Source organism: Rhinatrema bivittatum, chromosome 6 (assembly GCF_901001135.1).
Source record: "Rhinatrema bivittatum chromosome 6, aRhiBiv1.1, whole genome shotgun sequence".
NCBI classification, from domain to species: domain Eukaryota; kingdom Metazoa; phylum Chordata; class Amphibia; order Gymnophiona; family Rhinatrematidae; genus Rhinatrema; species Rhinatrema bivittatum.
This window is the reverse complement of record NC_042620.1, coordinates 147,683,216-147,703,264: the sequence shown is the minus strand read 5'-3', so window position 1 is coordinate 147,703,264 and position 20,049 is coordinate 147,683,216. Positions and strand designations below refer to the sequence as shown.

The following is a 20,049-nucleotide window of genomic DNA, read 5'->3' as shown; positions in this document are numbered from 1 at the left end:
TTTGTTTCCAGAGGTTCCTCTGGTACTGGGTCATGTATAGGTGGTATGCTGAAATTCTAGAGTTCAGCATTGCCCCTTGAAATACCTTGTGGCCCAGTTGATCCAGGAATCTGTTGTCTTTACCGGGAGGTGTTGTTGAATGGGCCCTTGTTCTTCTGGACTTCTTCTGCGCCGATTCTACAACCACTGAGTGGTGGGGGGAGTTGTGTTTTTTAATATCCTGGTGTGGATTGTACAAGATAAGTTGTATCTACCCTTTTATTTACCGCAGGAACCGTGCAGGGATGCTCCCAGAGACGTTGCTGTAGTTGCAAGAGGACTTCATGAATAGGAATTGCAACTGTGTGTTTAGGGGGGTCTACAAATTGGAGTACTTCCAAAGTTTGTTGTCTGGCATCCTGTTCAGCTTGCAGCTTGAAAGGGATGGAATCTGCCATATCCTGTACAAAAATTGGAAAAGAAAAGTCCTCTGGAGGTGACTGTTTCCTGGCATGAGGTGGTGACGGATCAGACATAAATGTCTCTGATGAGGCATCTGAATCAGTGTCAGACCAAGTATCATAATCTGTAGGCTAATGATGAGGAGGTGTAGTCCTATGAGGAGGAGGTACACCAGAAGGTCCTGGTAAAGGGTCATCAGCTGGAATGTCCTCTACCTCCTACTGGGTTAGATGGCAAGGAGGCTAGCAATTCATGGTATCTCTTGGTAAGGATACCATGCAGTGCTGATTCTTCAGAACTTGGAACCTCAGAAACTGTTGGTAGATGTTGAGTCATCGAAGGTTTTAACTTAGTCGATGACTTTTGTCTCGATACCGGTGCTTTCTTAGCCGGAGGTGTGGTGGGTGCCATAGTATACACGGATATCGGTTGTGGAATCGATGGAACGGTCATTGTCGATGTAGAGAGAAATGAAAACATCGATATTGGAGTAGTAATCAAAGACCTCGGTGGTTCCGAAGAACTTGGCATTGATGGAAGTTCTGACATCGAGAGAGGCATCGATACGGATGGTAATGGCACCGATGACGTTGTCGTCGAGGACGGCATCGGCATTGTTTCTGGCATCGGTATTATCGTTGGCATCAGCGTGACCGCCGGCATCGGCGTGAGCGCCGGCATCGGTGATGTCGCCGGAACTTGTGCCTGCAAGGCTTCCATCACCATTTGCTTGATGAGCACAGCTAAGTCCTGCGTAGTCAGTGGTAAATGTGATGTCGATGTGGGCATCGACATCGATGGTGTAGACGATGGCACCGTGGACACGGAGGTTAGCGGAACATTGGTGGGTTTATGCCGCCTTGCAGTTGGTTCTCCTGGGGGGGGGGGGGGGGGGGGGGAAGCGACGGGGACGCCGAGGATCGACGATGCCGATGTTTATGCTTAGGCCTCGGTTCCGAGACTGACCTGGTCGATGATGTCGACGGGGCTGGCGATGAAGCGTCTTCGGATCCTTCGAGGTGTCGTTTTTAAGCAGGAGTTTCTTTGTGACTCCTGTTGGAGATGACTTCGTCGAAGTAGATGGTGAGGGAACTAGCTGGAGATGGAAAAGATGAGTCATCTTTTCCTGCCGGAGCTTCCTACCCTTCGGGGTCATCTCTTGGCATTGTTGGCATGATGAAATATCATGCTTTTTACCTAAACAGATCACACATTCAAAATGTGGATCTGTTATTGACATGGTCCAATTACAGACAGGGCATTTTTTGAAGCCCGAAGCCATGTCTGTATCAACAGCTGTCGATGAAAAAATTCTGTGAAAAAAGAATCAATGAGAAAGCGAAAATCGCTATTAGTTTTGTCACCGTCCGGTGACAAATGTGAAGTGAGACCCGAAATGGGGAAAATATGAGAAAAATAGGAAAATTAGTTCTTACCTGTTAATTTTCGTTCCTGTAGTACCACGGATCAGTCCAGACAGTGGGTTGAGCCTCCTTTCCAGCAGGTGGAGACAGACTAAAACTTGCAGGATGCCCTATATCAGGACAGAGCCTATCCTCTCACCCTTCAGTATAACGTATGTCAAAGCAGAAAACAATAAAACCAAGAATAGGATCAAGCAAGTAACCAAAAGCTCAACAGAGCAACCATAGATTAATGTAGAAGCATAGTATACCTATACGCTCTTGCATAAACCTGGTATAAAATAACCACCAAGGCTTCCGGTGTAAATGCTCAGTAATCTTGCATCAAGGAAAATATGAAATCTGCAGACCTACAAGAAAACAAGCTTCGAGAGGACAGAAGACACACAGGGAAGGGCGTCTGGACTGATCCGTGGTACTACAGGAACGAAAATTAACAGGTAAGAACTAATTTTCCTTTCCTGTACGTACCCAGATCAGTCCAGACAGTGGGATGTACCAAAGCTTCCCTAAACTGGGTGGGACCGAGACAGTCCAGCTCGAAGCACGTGCCACCCAAAGGAACCGAACACCGGAGCATGTACATCCAGACGGTAGTGCCGAGCAAAAGTATGCAGAGACGTCCAAGTGGCAGCCCTGCAAATCTCCTGCGGAGAGACAGACTGACTCTCCGCCCAAGAAGTAGCCTGAGAACGCAGAGAATGGGCTTTCAGACCCTCAGGAAGAGGACGACCTTGACAAAGATATGCCGAGGAAATGGCTTCCTTCAACCACCGCGCAATCGTGGTCTTAGAAGCCTGTTTACCCCGGTTGGGACCACTCCAAAGGACGAAGAGATGGTCCGAAACTCGAAAGTCATTGATGACTTGAAGATAACAAAGCAAGACTCGCTTGACATCCAGTCGACGGAGGTCGCCCCCAGCCTTACCCGCAATCTCCTCCGGAGAGAACGCCGGGAGTTCCACCGACTGGATGACGTGAAAAGCGGAGACAACCTTAGGAAAGAAGGAAGGAACCGTCCTGAGAGAGACCCCGGAATCAGAAAAACGCAAGAAGGGCTCCCGACAGGACAGCGCCTGAAGCTCGGAAATACGACGAGCAGAGGAGATAGAGACTAGAAAGACAGTCTTAAGAGTAAGATCCTTGAGCGTAGCGTGGCGAAGAGGCTCAAACGGAGCCGCACAGAGAGCACGAAGGACGAGGTTGAGACTCCAAGATGGACACGTGGCCCAAGAGGGAGGGCGGAGGTGTCTGACGCCCCTCAAGAAACGAATGACGTCCGGGTGAGCAGCCAAGGCATGACCATCCACCAGACCCAGGAGAGAGCCAAGCGCAGAGACTTGAACGCGTAAGGAACTGAAGGAGAGACCCTTAGAGAGACCCTTCTGAAGGAAAGAAAGAACCAAAGGAATCGAGGCGGAGCGCGCCGGGACGCCCGCCTCAGTACATGCGGACTCAAAGACCTTCCAGATGCGCACATAGGCCAGAGAAGTCGACTGCTTCCGGGCTCGCAGCATGGTGGAGATGACCTCCTCCCTATAACCTTTGCGCCTCAGGCGACACTGTTCAAAAGCCAGGCCGCTAGACAGAAGCAATCGGCCTGGTCGAAAAATACAGGCCCCTGCTGGAGGAGACGAGGGAGATGACTGAGGCCGCAGGGGCCCGTCCACCGCTAGATTGAAGAGATCCGCGAACCATGGCTGTCGCGGCCACTCGGGAGCGACGAGAATCACCGAACCCCGGTGGAGTTCGATTCTCCTGAGAACCTTCCCTACTAGAGGCCACGGGGAGAACACGTACAGAAGCACGTCCGCCGGCCAAGGGAGAGCCAGAGCGTCCACGCCCTCTGCGCCGTGTTCCCTCCAGCGGCTGAAGAACCAATTGGCTTTGGCATTGCGCAGAGTCGCTATGAGGTCGAGATGAGGAGGACCCCACCTGTCCACTATCAGAGCCATGGCCGCGTCCGAGAGTTCCCATTCTCCCAGATCGAGCGACTACCAGCTGAGGAAGTCGGCTTGAACATTGTCTTTTCCAGCGATGTGAGAGGCCGCAAGGCACTGTAGGTGACGCTCCACCCAAGCGAGTAGGCGGCTGGCTTCTAAGGCTACCAGGGGACTGCGAGTGCCCCCTTGGCGATTGATGTAGGCGACTGTGATGGAGTTGTCGGACAGGACTCGTACCGCCTTGTTGCGGATCAGAGGAAGGAACTCCTGAAGGGCCAGGCAGACCGCCAAAGTTTCCAGTCAATTGATGTGCCAGCGCGACTGAGTCTGGGACCATGTCCCCTGGGTGGACTGAGATAGGCAGACCGCACCCCAGCCCAACAAGCTGGCATCCGTGGTTACTATCGTCCACTGTGGAGCTTGAAGAGGCATCCCTTGTAGGAGATGAGGAAGGGACAGCCACCACTGTAATTCGTCGGCAGTAGACTCCAAGAAGGGAAGGACTACGTGGAACTGCTCCGACACTGGTTGCCAACGAGACAGCAAAGCTTTCTGTAATGGACGCATATGAGCAAAAGCCCAGGGGACCAGATCGATAGTAGAAGCCATGGAGCCCAGGACTTGGAGATAATCCCAGGCCGTCGGTTAAGATAGCGCAATCAAATTCTGAACCTGACCGATCAGTTTGAGGGCTCGTGCCCGAGGTAAGAAAACCTTGCCTACTCGGGTGTCGAAGTGTGCTCCCAGAAATTCCAACTCCTGGGAGGGCTGAAGCTTGCTCTTGGAAAAGTTCACTATCTACCCGAGAGAGGGAAGGAGCTCCAGGACTCGATCCACCGCCCGCCGGCAAGAGGTCTACGATTTGGCCCTGATGAGCCAATCATCCAGATAGGGATGGACGAGAATCCCTTCCCAGCGCAAGGCCGCAGCCACTACTACCATTACCTTCGTGAAGGGGTGAGGAGCAGTCGCGAGGCCGAAGGGGAGAGCTCGAAACTGGAAGTCCTGGTTGAGGATGTGGAATCGGAGAAACTTATGGTAGTCGCGGTGGATGGGGATATGAAAATATGCTTCTGCGAGATCGAGGGAAGCAAGGAACTCTCCTGGACGGACCGCCGCAATGACTGCCTGCAGGGTTTCCATGCGAACGTGGGGGATCTTGAGGGCCCGATTGACCCTCTTGAGATCCAGGATTGGACGGAAGGACCCGTCCTTTGTGGGCACGGTGAAGTAAATAGAATACTGGCCGGCGCCAATTTCCCTTTCTGGGACTGGGACCACCACCCCCAGATCCAGAAGCTTGGAGAGAGTCTGGACCACCGCGTCCCTCTTGGCCTGGCTGCAAGGTGAGAACAGAAAGAGATCTGGAAGTTCCCTGACGAGGTCGAAAGCGTACCCGTCTCTGATAATGTCGAGGACCCACTGATCCAAAGTGATTTTGACCCATTCCTCGAAAAATAGGGAGAGGCGTCCGCCGAGGTAAGGGACCGAGGGATGGGCCGGCTGAACTTCATTGTGTGGCAGGTTTAGCGGGGGTACGCACGGGCTGGCCCTTGCGAAAGGGCCGCCTGCCACGAAAGGACTGCGACCAGAAGACCCCCTAGGAGTACCGCCCCGCCCTCGAGAAGCAAAGCAACGCTGACCCCTGAAGGAAAAGCGAGAGGCCGCGAAGGACCGAGAAGCCTTAGGGCGGTCCTCTGGAGGTTTATGGACCTTGTTGTCAGCCAAGGAGTCCATAAGCTTGTCGAGGTCCTCGCCAAAGAGCATCTTACCTTTGAAGGGAAGCATGCCCAGCCGGGTCTTCGAGGACTGATCAGCAGACCAGTGGCGAAGCCAAAGGAGCCTCCGGGCAGCCACTGCTGAAACCATCGCCTTCGCCTGGACACGGACCAAATCGTAGAGGGCGTCCGAGACGTAAGCGATTACCGCCTCCAGACGCTCGGCCTGTTCTACCTCACCTGGCGGAAGCTCCCGGGCGCAGAGTAACTGTTGGACCCACTGGAGGCCTGCCCGCATCATGAGGCTGCTACAGCAAGACGCCCGAACCCCGAGGGCCAGGACGTCGAAGATGCACTTCAGGTGAGCCTCCAGCTTACGATCTTGCGAATCCTTTAGGGCCGTGGAACCTTCCACCGGGATCGTGGTGTGCTTGGCCACTGCAGAAACATAAGAATCCACTGATGGATATCGCAACAGCTCTAAGCCCTCTTCCGGGAGGGGTTAGAGATTATCCATCGCACGCCCCACCCGAAGCGAACCCTCAGGAGCCTCCCATTCCCGTAGGATAAGGAGCTTAAGCATGGGGTGGAAGGGAAAGGCCAAGGCCGGAGCCCGGAGCCCTCCCAAAACCGGGTTCATATCCTTAGGAAGTGAGGCCATAAGATTATCCACGGAAGGACTTTCCAGACCCAGCTCCTCCAAAACAAAAGGGAGGAGGGGCTCTAGCTCCTCCTTACGAAAAAGACGAAGGGCTCTGGGGTCATCCCCCTCTAGGGGGGGGCATCTGCCGAATCCGAGGAAGCAGCGGGGTCAGAGGACCCAGGAAACACCGGGGGAGGGGAGGACCGCACCCGAACTGGTCCCTGAGGCTCCGCAGCCGGTCCAGAGGTTAACGGCGCTGAGCGAGGGATTTTTGACGGGAGGGGGGGGGGGGGGGCTTTCATCCATCTCATGCAAGCTAGCTAAATAAGATTTGTGCATGAGGAGGACGAAATCCGCGGAAAAAGGGACCCTGGATTTACTGGGGGGGGGGGGGGGGGGCGAGGGAAGGTCAGGACCCCCTTCCTGGGAACCCACAGTGGCCAAATCGGTGGTTAAATCGAAAATATCCGGCCCCCCAGCCCCAGGGAGCACTGAAATCGGCCCAACGAAAAATCCAAGATGGCGGCTGTTCCCGGGCTCTGCCGACCCGGGAAAGGCCTAGCCATGCCGGGAGGAGTGGAGCCCCGGGCTAAATTTGCTTGTCCTGCCGAGGACGGACCTTCCCCACCCGGCAGACAAGCAGTGCAGAGGCCCTGCTGCGAAAAATGCGAGGAGGACAGCCCACAAGAAACACAGGCTGTCAGCAGGGACATAGCAACCTCGGCTGAGGAAAAAAAAGCTAAAAAAACAAAGCTTGATTGACAGCCTGCACAGCAGGAGAGAGCAGGCGGAAACCTGCTGCCTTCTGCTTCTCTGACTGCTGGTTCTAATCCTATACTGACCAGAAAAAAGTTAAAAAAGCTGGTCAACTGCTGCAGATAAGTTAGAGGTAGGTGAGTACCTGCAACTTATTGAAAGTTTAACACCTTTTAACTCCTTTTTTTTTTTTTACTGAGCGCAGCAGCAGGTTCAAAACCCTCTCGGCAGCCAGAGGGGGAACGAGGCCCAGAGAGCATCGGTCCCCACACCTGGAAGCGTACACGGACTCAGGACTAAGCAGGGAACCCCCTCCTGCAAAAGGGGACAAGCCCCCTTGAGCCGGGCAAGAGCTGGGAGACGGACGTCTCCCACACAAAAAGGCACTAAAGAAGGCAAAAATTCCTTCAGAGATTCACTTTCTATAATTTTTAAAAACAAGAACCAAAAGAAGTACTTGGTTGAACCTAAAGAGAATAAAGAGGCTGACAAGCCTACAGCAGAGAACCGAAAGGGAGATGCTGCACCTGCTGGGAGACAGACAAATACTGACGGGTGAGAGGATAGGCTCTGTCCTGATATAGGGCATCCTGCAAGTTTTGTCTGTCTCCACCTGCTGGAAAGGAGGCTCAACCCACTGTCTGGACTGATCCGGGTACGTACAGGAAAAGTGACTTTTTTAGTCAAAATTGTGAGAAAAACTCACAGGGCTCCTGTCACCGCGATGCTGAGAGCAGCGCGGAAAAACAAAGACTGGAGTGAGACCCCTGTGGCAGAGAATATCATGGCATGCTGGGCATGCTCAGTAGCCTCAGGCTGCCAGTCAAAAGTTTCTAGAAACTTTGACAGAAGTTTTTCCTGCGATAGGGCTCCGTCAGTGACGTCACCCATATGTGAGGACTAGCATACTGCTTGTCCCGAGATAATTCCAAGTTTCAATACTGTAATACAGACTATAATTCTGTGTTTTGGATAAAAAACGTGATTGAGGTCTCAGAACTACTAACAAACTTCCAAGCACCAGAAACACTTTCAGTTAGTGGTCCTGCAATTTTTTTAAACATCCATTTCTAAGCACTTTTAATTTTTTTCAGTCTTTGTAAATATAAACCACATGTCTGCACATCTGGGATGGTTTACAGATGGGAATTTATTCAACAGGACTGACCCAATACTGTATATCTTTGATGGCTTGGAATTAGCTTTCAACCCTGTGCCTTGCAAAAGACTTTACATTGGTGGAGTCTGTAGATGATGTCATCACCTTTAAAGCCTATATCATCAGAAATGCCTCCTGGCTTGGAAGGGTAACATACAGCTAAATCAAAGCTCTTATGATACTTCTCCAGATTGGCCAGATGAAGCTCCTATAAAAACTGTATGATTGTCAAATTAGTAGAAAAACCTCATCTGGAACAAAATATGGCCTTGACAATATGCCTATAGTAAATTTATATTCAAAAGCACAGGACTTACTTTAACTGGCTCAGGTTGCATCATAGGTGCTGGCATGGCTACTGCACTTTGAGCATATAGTTGATGATAAGCTGCTTGTACTCCATGATCAGAATATGGCTGACAAAGAAAAGAAATATAATTTTTAAAGCAACAAGAATGATACATTGTTTTACTTTTATGGCACAGACTGTGTATGCAGTATCCTACATGGTAAACATACACAAGTAGGGAAAAATAACACTTGCTGTAGTTACACAATGTTAGGTTCTTTCTAAGGGGTTACGAATCAGAAAAGAGATCTAGGTGTTATGGTGGATAATACATTCAAATAGTCGACTCAGTGTGCTGTGGAAATCAAAAAAACAAACAGAATGTTAAGAATTATTAAGAACTGAATAGCAAATAAAACAATGGATGTCATAATGCCTCTATATTGCTCCGTGGTGAGACCACATCTTGAATACTGTGTGAAATTCTGGTTGCTGTATGTCATAAAAGGTATAGTTGCACTGGAGAAAGTGCAGAGAACGATGACCAAAATGATAAGGAGCATGGAACGGCTGCCCTAAGAGGAAAGGCTAAGGAAATTAGAGCTGTTCAGTTTGGAGAAGAGACAAATGAGGGGGGATATACTAGAAGTCTACAAAATCATGAAAGGACTTGAACAAATTAATATAAATCGGTTATTTACTCTCTTAGATAAGAGAAGGACTAGGGGGCACTCCATTAAGTTAGCAAGTAGCTCATTTTAAAACAAATCAAAGAAAATTGTTTTTCACTCAGCACATAGTTAAGCTCTGGAATTCTTTGCCAGAGGATGTGGATACAGCAGTTAGTGTAACTGGGTTTAAAAAAGGTTTGGATAAGTTCCTAGAGGAAAAATCCATAAACTGCTATTAATTAATAAGCAATAGTAGCTTGAGATTTATTTAATGTTTGGGTACTTGCCAGGCACTTGTGACTTGGATTGGCCACTGTTGGAAACGGGATACTGGGCTTGATAGATCTTTGGTCTGACCCAGTATGGCATATCTTATGTTCTTATGTCCTAAGTTAATGGACAGAGGCAATGAATGAAAACATACAACAGATGAGATGGTTCCTTACCCAAATAGGTTAAAACATTCTCTTATTCAAAATTTACCTAGCCTTTATTTCAGATTTATAATATTGCAAATTTCACTGATGTGGATGGTTAACTATTATACTGTGTCCTATCAGAATTCTTCTTTTGACAATTATATAAAGATAAATTAAACAATTCTACCTCTGAAATCACTATTACAGGATGTCCTCACACTTAAGTCACAATCGGTTCCTAAAAATCATGTCAAAACCAATTTCTCCATTGGAAACAATGTTATACAAAACGCCAATGATTATAAACAAGGATGTGCATCATTCAACTTGAGGCCTGAAGTTATGCACGCAGATTGAAACAAAGTGCAGGCTAAGCCACACAAAGATCGTGTCTTCAGCCATGTGATGATCTTGGCAACTTCATATGAGACTGTGATTCACAAGAAGAAGCTGTGATTGTTCTTCCATGTGTACATGTCCTTGCTGAAAACTTTGCATCCAGCTATGAGACCAGCTATGAAATGGATATTGTTGTGCACTTGTCTGCTGATGAACTTTATGAACTTCATTAATCCACAATGAGAATATTCATATGCATCTGGACTCAGATGATATAATTTGCATTTCACCAATCCTGTGTCTATAGAAGGTGGTAATATCCAATTCAATTTCATAGGATCCATTCTAGATCAACGTTGAACCCTATGAAACTGAATGTGTAATGAACAGAGAACAGGACTCTGAATTATATAGATTGTGGCTTTTTGTCAGGGATTATCCCAAAGAATGTTTGCTTCCAGAACTGACTATTGTAGTTCACTACACCTGAGAACATGCAAGTAAGACTGAGTTTCATATTCAGCAGCCTACCCCGAGAATCAGGAGTCTTGCCAACGTATCCCTTGAAAGACTTTGGCAAGCTAGGAACTCGTTACCCTGTTTCTGTCGACATACCTCACAGAGACTTCTGTGAGACTTTTGGATTTTTGTCATCCGCCATATGGGGCCTGCTGGATTCATCCCGTGGTGTTGAGACAGATCCCAAACTGGTTAAGGGTAAGATAACACTGGCTTAATTACCTTTCAGCTGGGTTAATCAGTTTGGCAACTGTGTAATTAACAAGCGCAAAGCTGGGCTTGGAGATAACATATATACGTTCTGTTTATCTTTCATTATGGTGCTTTGTGCTGTGAAACTATAACAAACTAAAACAAAAAACAAAGAAAAGAAATAGCTGTACTATATTAAACTTTGTATACTTACACTGTTACAATAAAACTGATTACCTCACAAAAGTGTAAGCAACTGCTCCCTTGAAACTAATGAATTTGTATCATAAAGTTATCAAATTAAATTATTTTAATCAATTGTAGATATCCACACCTGATATTCTTATCGTTCCAACACCAAGGCCAATTTTCACCAAAATAACTGCTAGGCTAAAAAAAATGCTTGTAATTTTCACAGGATAGACTGGCTTAGACAAATGCTGGCATTTTAACAAGCAACACTAGATTAGACTATTATTGTATCCAGGCCGTAATCAAGCTCAGCATAAGAATGCAGGAGTAGAGAAGAGTCTTCTTTGGAGCATCAAATGGCTGGAAGCCCTGGCCATCCAGTTGGCTTGCTTACGATTTGTTGACCAATTACAGGGTCGAGAGGTAAAGATAATGTCAGACAATGCAAAGACAGTGGCTTACATCAATCGCCAGGGAAGGTCCATGAGCCAGCAAGTGTTGCAGGAAATAGCCTAATTCATGGAATGGACAGAAGTGCATTTTCAGGAGATCCCAGCTCACACATTGCAGGAAAAGCCAATGTAAAAGCTGACTTTCTCAGCAGACTGTATCTGGACCCAGGAGAATGGGAATTGTCAAATGAGGCATTCTAGCTCATAGTGGACACTGTGGCCTATCGCTTCTAGACCTGTTGGCGAGATCTCACAATATGAAGGTTCTATGCTTCTTCAGTTGAAAGAGACATCAAAGTCCTTGGGCATCGATGCCCTTGTGCAGGAATGGCCCCTGGGCAAGCTTCTACCGTCCACCTACCGTCCAAGCTTCTACTGTCCACCTGGTCAAGATGGTGAGACTGACAGTGAAATACTAAGAGAAATTAGGGAAGCTAACCAAATTGGTAGTGCGGTAATAATGGGAGACTTCAATTAAACCAATATTGACTGGGTAAATGTATCATCGGGACACGCTAGAGAGATAAAGTTCCTGGATGGAATAAATGATAGCTTTATGGAGCAATTGGTTCAGGATCCGACGAGAGAGGGAGCAATTTTAGATCTAATTCTCAGTGGAGCACAGGATTTGGTGAGAGAGGTAACGGTGGTGGGGCCGCTTGGCAATAGTGATCATAATATGATCAAATTTGAATTAATGACTGGAAGGGGGGCAGTAAGCAAATCCACGGCTTTCGTGCTAAACTTTCAAAAAGGAAACTTTGATAAAGTGAGAAAAATAGTTAGAAAAAAACTGAAAGGATCAGCTACAAAAGTAAAAAGTTTGCAAGAGGTGTGGTCATTATTAAAAAATACCATCCTAGAAGCACAATCCAGATGTATTCCACACATTAAAAAAGGTTGAAAGAAGGCAAAACGATTACCGGTATGGTTAAAAGGGGAGGTGAAAGAAGCTATTTTAACCAAAAGATCTTCATTCAAAAATTGGAAGAAGGATCCAACAGAAGAAAATAGGATAATGCATAAACGTTGGCAGGTTAAATGTAAGACATTGATAAGACAGGCTAAGAGAGAATTTGAAAAGAAGTTGGCCGTGGAGGCAAAAACTCACAGTAAAAACTTTTTAAAATATATCTGAAGCAGAAAGCCTGTGAGGGAGTCAGTTGGACCGTTAGATGATCGAGGGGCTAAAGGGGCACTTAGAGAAGATAAGGCCTTCGTGGAAAGATTAAATGATTTCTTTTCTTCGGTGTTTATGAAGAGGATGTTGGGGAGGTACCCGTACTGGAGAAGGTTTTCATGGGTAATGATTCAGATGGACTGAACCAAATCATGGTGAACCTAGACGATGTGGTAGACCTGATTGACAAAATTAAGAGTAGTAAATCACCTGGACCGGATGGTATACACCCCAGAATTCTGAAGGAACTAAAGAATGAAATTTCAGACCTATTAGTAAAAATTTGTAACCTATCATTAAAATCATCCATTGTACCTGAAGACTGGATGATAGCTAATGTAACCCCCATATTGAAAAAGGGCTCCAGGGGCAATCCGGGAAACTACAGACCGGTTAGCCTGACTTCAGTGCCAGGAAAAATAGTGGAAAGTGTTCTAAACATCAAAATCACAGAACATATAGAAAGACATGTTTTAATGGAACAAAGTCAATATGGCTTTACCCAAGGCAAATCTTGTCTCACAAATCTGCTTCACTTTTTTGAAGGAGTTAATAAACATGTGGACAAAGGTGAACCGGTAGATGTAGTGTACTTGGATTTTCAAAAGGCATTTGACAAAGTTCTTTATGAGAGACTTCTAGGAAAAGTAAAAAGTCATGGGATAGGTGGCGATGTCCTTTTGTGGATTACAAACTGGCTAAAAGACAGGAAACAGAGAGTAGGAGTAAATGTATAATTTTCTCAGTGGAAGGGAGTGGGCTGTGGAGTGCCTTAGGGATCTGTATTGGGACTCTTACTTTTCAATATATTTATAAATAATCTGGAAAGAAATACAAGTGAGATAATCAAATTTGCAGATGATACAAAATTGTTCAGAGTAGTTAAATCACAAGCAGATTGTGATAAATTGCAGGAAGACCTTGTGAGGCTGGAAAATTGGGCATCAAAATGGCAGATGAAATGTAATGTGGACAAGTGCAAGGTGATGCATATAGGGAAAAATAATCCATGCTATAGTTACACAATGTTAGGTTCCATATTAGGTGCTACTACCCAAGAAAGAGATCTAGGCGTCATAGTAGATAACACATTGCAATCGTCAGTTCAGTGTGCTGCGGCAGTCAAAAAAGCAAACAGAATGTTGGGAATTATTAGAAAGTGAATGGTGAATAAAACGGAAAATGTCATAATGCCTCTGTATCACTCCATGGTGAGACCGCACCTTGAATGCTGTGTACAATTCTGGTCGCCGCATCTCAAAAAAGATATAATTGCAATGGAGAAGATACAGAGAAGGGCTACCAAAATGATAAGGGGAATGGAACAGCTCCCCTATGAGGAAAGACTAAAGAGGTTAGGACTTTTCAGCTTGGAGAAGAGACGGCTGAGGGGGGATATGATAGAGGTGTTTAAAATCATGAGAGTTCTAGAACGGGTAGATGTGAATCATTTTTTTACTCTTTCGGATAATAGAAAGATAATAGATAATAATAAATAATAAATAATAAATAATAAATAAATAATAGATAAAAGATAATAGAAAGAGCGTCTCGTGGAAGGCTTTCGTGACGCTACCAGGACTCGGGATACCGACTCCGAAAGGTTAAGAAGTTGGAGTATTAACCGTTCAACATCCAGGCCGTCATGGATAGGGCCTGGAGCTTGGGGTGGCGAAGGCACCAGTCATTCTGAATTATCAGAAATGGATCCTCTCCTAGAGGGATGCGTCAGTGAACTGATAGGTCCCAGAGGATTGGGAACCAGACTTGGCATGGTCAGTGAGGGGCTATCAGAATCATTAAGCCCTTGTCCCTTCGTAACTTCACGAGAGTCTTCGATATGAGTGGAAGTGGAGGATATGCGTAGAGGAGGCTGATGGACAACGAGAGGGCAAAAGCATCCCTCAGCTGTGAGTGGCGGCTGTGAGTAGGTTCTCTACTTTGCAGTTGTAGATGGACGCAAAGAGGTCTATTTGTGGATACCCCCAACGTTGGAAGATGGGGTCGAGAGACCATTCGTGCGGATGGAAGGTTAGACTCAACCTGTTCGCTAGATCATTGTCCATGCCCGCCAAGTAAGTCGCTCTGAGGTACACTGAGTGGGAAAGAGCCATGCCCATATCTGTGCAGCTTCCTGACACAGAAGGTAGGAGCCTGTTGCAACTTGCTTGTTGATGCACCACATCGCCACCTGGTTGTCGATCTGAATCAGGATGGCCTTGTTTGAGAGGCAATCCTGAAAGACTTTGAGGGCATATCTGATCGCCCGAAGCTCCAGGAAATTTATCTGATGTTTGGCTTCCTCTGGAGACCAGGTTCCCTGAGTCTGGAGGCCGTCGACATGAGCATCCCAACCTAGGTTGGAGGCGTCCATCGTCAGTATAATTTGAGGTTCTGGAATTTGAAAGGGAAGGCCTTGAAGAAGACTGGAGAGCCGCATCCACCAGGCCAGCGACATGCGGAGCTGCTTGGTAACGTGGACAATGCAGGACATTGAATGATAAGCCTGAACCCACTGCGACTTCAGAGTCCATTGCATGACTCTCATGGCGAGGCGTGCCATTGGAGTGACATGTACAGAGGATGCCATGTGACCCAGCAAAATGAGGAAATGATGAGCTGTCGTGTAATCTCGATGCTGGAGGCATTGCGCTAGGGACATGAGAGTACGAGCTCGATCCTGAGGGAGGAATGCCTTTGCCTGCACGTTGTCCAGGTCAGCTCCTATGAAGGATAGAGTCTGAGATGGAACTAGGCTGGACTTGGGATAGTTGATCAGAAACTAGAGAGACAGCAATGTATGGAGAGTTAGACGTAAGGAGGCTAGTGCGTCCTTTTGAGTGGGAGCCCTTATCAGCCAATCGTCGAGATAAGGGTAGACATGGACACCCTGACACCACAGGTAGGCGCGACCACTACAAGGCACTTGGGATTTCAGGAGGATTAAAACCTCCTCTTCCAGAAGAGAGGAGTGGTTGGCTGATCCCCACGGCGGCCGAGGTGGGGAATCTGTTGGTACAGACAGGAAGTTGAGGTGGTAACTTTGAGTCAGTACAGCAAGTACCCACTGATCTGATGTGATTGTGTGCCATATGTTGGTGAAGTGGCACAACCGACCGCCAACGGGTACGGACGGTAGAGGAGGTTGGCGTATGCTCTCCAGTGAGGCGTCAAAATCCAGCAGCTGGGCCTGGTGGAGGAGCTGGCTGAGTTTTATGAGGCCTGGATTGTCTGGCCTGACCTTTCTGATAAGGTCTGGAGGGGTGACCTCGAGTAGCAGGAGGATAATATCTAAATGGCTTGAAGGGCGACCGCTTACAGTCTCTTCAGAATGTCCTTTTAGAGGTGGTTGGAAAATCAGAAGGCACTGACGAAAGCTGGCGTAGCGTCTCGTGGTGGTCTTTGAGCTGTGCTACAGTCTCCTGGATTTTGTCCCCGAAGAGATTATCTCCAGTGCAGGGCAGGTCAGTCAACCAGTCCTGTACCTCTGGTCTTAAGTCATAGGACTTCAGACAGGCCCATCTTCGTGCACTAATCCCCGCTGCAGACATCCTAGAAGCAGTGTCAAAAATGTTATAGGCAGTGCAGACCTCATACTTGCCAGCATCTAGACCCTTCTGAGCCAGGGTATTGAGTTGAGCCTGAAGCTGGTCAGGTAAAGATTCAGAAAATTCCTGGATCTTTTTAAATAGATCTCTGTTATACTGGGTCATATATAACTGATAGGAGGCAATGCGAGAAATAAGCATTGAGCCATGGAAAACACGATGGCCAAATGCATCCAGGGACCTCTGTTCTTTCCCTGGAGGTATGGAAGAATAAGGCTTAGAACGTCGTGCCTTTTTCTGGGCTGATTGTACAACCACAGAATGGTGATCCAGCTGTGGTTTTTGGAAACCAGGGGCTGTCTGAACCAGGTAGCTGGCATCTGTTTTTCAATTTACCGGTGGTACAGATCCTGGATGCTCCCAATTCCTCTTCAACAACTCCAGGACTTCATGAATGGGTATGGACATGATTTCCTTGGGTACATCTATGAATTGGAGCACTTCCAGCATCTTGTGTCTGGAGTCCTCTTCCGTCTGAAGTTGGAATGGTATAGCTTCAGACATTTCCTTTATAAAATTAATAAAGGACAGGTCCTCTGGAGGAGAACGTCTTCTCTCCTCAGGCGGAGATAGCTCTGAAGGTAGATCATCAGAATCCTGGGAAGAATCATCGGTCCAAGGATCATAAGGCTGATCACCTGCTCCCATAGGATCTCCAGAGGGAAGTAATGGTGCTATTCCTGAAGGACCAATGGTGGCAAGAAAGAATCGATGGAGGCACCGATTGAGGATGATGCGGTATCGATGGTATCAGTGACATCGATGGGCGAGTCGGTGGCAAGATCCCAGATGGTCCGGGCATAGGTTCCGGCCTCGGTGCTTCCTCATCGTCCATCGGGGTGGAAGGTGTTGAACATACCGGTATCCTTGGTTCCACCGGTGGAAGGGCACCGATCAGCGCATCCAGCCTGCCGAGTAGTGGTGCGAGCGCCGTGGGAATCAGGTCGGCGACTGGAGCTGGCATCGGTGCCGGCATTGACGGAGGCTGGAAATCCTGCAGTGCCTTTCAGATGGCCTCTTGGGTCATCCGATCCAATTCCTCGTGGAAGCCTGGGGCGTGGAACCTCCGGAGTAGGAGGCAGCACTGGAGTAGCCGGAGGGTCCACCGGTAAAAGTGGAGTCGCGGCTCCCTGTACCAATGAAGGTGGGGAACGCCTCGGTGACCCAGTTGCAGAGGAAGATGGGGCCTTCTCTGGATGGGATTTCTTTGCCAGTGGCTCTGTCGACGCCAATGCCTAGGGCTTGCCTGGATCAGCAGACTGAGCCTTCCGATGTCAGTGTCGATGCTTTTCACAATGTTCTCCTCGGTCCTTCTCCGGAGCAGAAGAGGAAGAAGTCGATGCCTTCGGAGTAGTTGGTGCCGAGTGGACAGTACCAGTGTCTCGCTGCTGGTGAGAGGTTGATGGCACCGGCTCAGACAATGTCGAAGCGCTTGATGGAGTCGGTGGCTTTGCCTGAAAAAGAGAGGTCCTCGTGGCGGAGACTTCCTCCTCTCTTCTGGAGGGGAAGGCTCAGATGGATATCAACGGTGTCTTGGGAATCCAAAGAGTCATCAGACCAAGGGTGATAGGGCTGATCCCCAGCACCCAACGGTCCTTCAGAAGGTAAAAACAGACCTTCTCTGGCCGGAGGAGGTTGGGGCATCGAGGGTATCGGTAGCACCGGCATCGGGGGAGGTTGATGCGGCATCGGTGGCAGAAGCGGTCCCGAAGGGCTTGGTGATCTCGATGGACGCCTCGGTGGTAACTCTCCAGAAGGGCCTGGCATTGGGTCCGCATCGGTGATTCCCCTTCCTCGGAGGAGAGATGGATGGGCGTCGATGGACCAGGAAGAAACGGTGTTTTCCTCGGTGCCGAAGGCAGAGCACCGATGAGAGCATCGATCCTATCAAGTAGCGGTGCAAGCATCGGATCCGGTGTCGGAATCAGATTTGGTATTGGTGCCGATGGAACTGGACATCCATGGAGATCCTGCACCACCGCCGCTTGAACCATCCGGTTCAATTCCTCACGGAATGCTGGCATTGCTAAGACCAGGTCCGGAATGGGAGGCTGGATAGGTGCTGCCGGAATGACCACCGGTATAGGTGGAGTCTCGACCGCTGCTCCCACCGAAGGCAGGGAACGCCTCAGTGTACCCGGCATGGAGGAGGTTTGGGGGCTCATCGGTACGGGCCTTCTTCCTCGGTGGCTTGATGGAAGTGGAAGTTGAGGCCATCGGTGCACCTGGATCAGATGGCAAGGTTTTCCGATGCCGATGGCGATGTTTTTCCTGATGCTCGCCTTTACTTGTGTCCGGTACCGAAGAAGTAGAAGCCGAAGTCTTCGATGTGGATCGATAGTCATCGGTATCTGACTGATGACGGGATTTGGCTGGTGATGGCGTCGTTGACTTCGAAGCTTTAGCTGAAGAAAGCTGTTTGGAATGAAACAATAAAGCCATCTTTTCCAAACGAGCCCGATGCCCCTTAGGGGTCATTTGGGCAAAGTTGGTACATGTATCTACATCATGGGTAGGGCCCAAGCACAACACACAAACCTGGTAAGGGTTGGTGAAGGATATCGTCCGAGGACAGTCGGGCACCTATGAAAACCCGTCGCTATCATATCGTCAAAAATTTAGGCCACGGCACGGTCGGTGACCTCCGGGCCTAAACCTTGGAACCGTCGCTAACCAACCGAAAAGTTGGTAAAACTTACCGAACAGACACGGATATCGACGGTGTACAAGGGGGACCCCAGCCGGGGTGAACATTTTTGCAAAATTCGAAACTATTTCTTGAAGAAAAATTTCCTGTCAGGAAACAGTGGGAGAGCTCCTCACTCTGCGTGGCAAAAGCTGTGTGGAAAAAAAGAGACTGAAGGGGGACCCCTGCTGAATGCAGGGATGGTGCCATGCTGGGCATGCTCAGTGGTGCCAGTCAAAGTTCTAGAAACTTTGACAAAAATGTTCCGTGATCAGGCTCCACCTGATGATGTCACCCATATGTGAGGACTACCATCCTGCTTGTCCTGTGAGAATGGCTCCATCTAGTCCGGGTGCAAAGGAGCATCCCAGCCCCGACAGGGGAGCCCCTTCTTGAATTTAAGATTCTGCGGGGTGCGGGAGGGGGGTGGAGAGTAGGTTTGGGAGGGGGGCCGGGGGACATGACCCTATTTTTTCCACTTTCTGGGAGGGGGTGGGGACTGTCAAGGGATCGGGACCCTACTAGTTATTAGTAGACTTTGGGTGAGGTGGGGGGATGGGGCTGGACCCTACCTTTTATTACTGTTCTTTGGGAAGGGAGTGGGGGTGGGAGGGCTGGAGCCAGGACCCTAGTATTTATTATTGGACTTTGAAAGCAGGAAGTGGGGGTGAAAGGGCTGGAGCCATCTCTGTATGGCTACATTTACACTTATTTTTAACTTTGGGGAGTTGGGGGGGAGTCACCTTTGCATGCATTTGCATTATTTATGCATGCAAATTGCATTTAAAGAAGGTCATTGTTATAGGGGAGGGAACATAGGTGGGAAGATGCAAAATATTGCATATATTGCTGCAATAGTGCTGTATCCCTCGTTATATGCTGTTTAGCATGTTTTGGAGCAATACTGCAGCTTGATACATCTCTCAATAATTTGGCAGAATACAAGTGTCTCTCCTGCTGCAGGAGAGGTGGGTTCAATGCAATGTGAGGAGATCTCGGGAAAAATCCGACAGTGGGCCCCCGAATCTAGGAGGCTTGCATCCATCGTGAGTACTAGCCAGTCCGGTGATCGTAGATAATCCACTTGCAACCACCACTGCAGCTGTATGCTGATCTCCACCAGCAAGTGAAGCCATATCGAATAGTCTTGAGACTGTAGATTCCAATGAGCCAGCAGAGTGTGCTGAGGAGGGCGGATATGCACCCTTACCCACAGAATCACTTCCAGGGTGGCCGCCATCAAACTGAGCATCTATAGGTAAGACCACACTGTCGGGCGTATTGTTTCTGTCACTAGTCGCACCTGCACCATCAGTTTCTGAATGCGGTCCTCCGGCAGGAACACCTTGACTTGCTTTATGTTGAACCAAACAGCAAGTTACTCCAGAGTCTGGGATGGCTGTAGATTGCTCTTGGCC

General features: G+C 48.4%; 1 protein-coding gene across 2 annotated transcripts in view; it reads right to left on the bottom strand.

The window, feature by feature from the left end:
• BOLL (boule homolog, RNA binding protein) overlaps positions 1-20,049 on the bottom strand; it is a 725,867-nt gene that overhangs the window by 80,042 nt on the left and 625,776 nt on the right. For both annotated transcript variants that reach the window (XM_029606045.1, XM_029606046.1), the window contains exon 10: positions 8,402-8,500. In XM_029606045.1, coding sequence (XP_029461905.1) covers positions 8,402-8,500 — 99 coding nt within the window. The remainder of the gene's footprint in view (positions 1-8,401; positions 8,501-20,049) is intronic.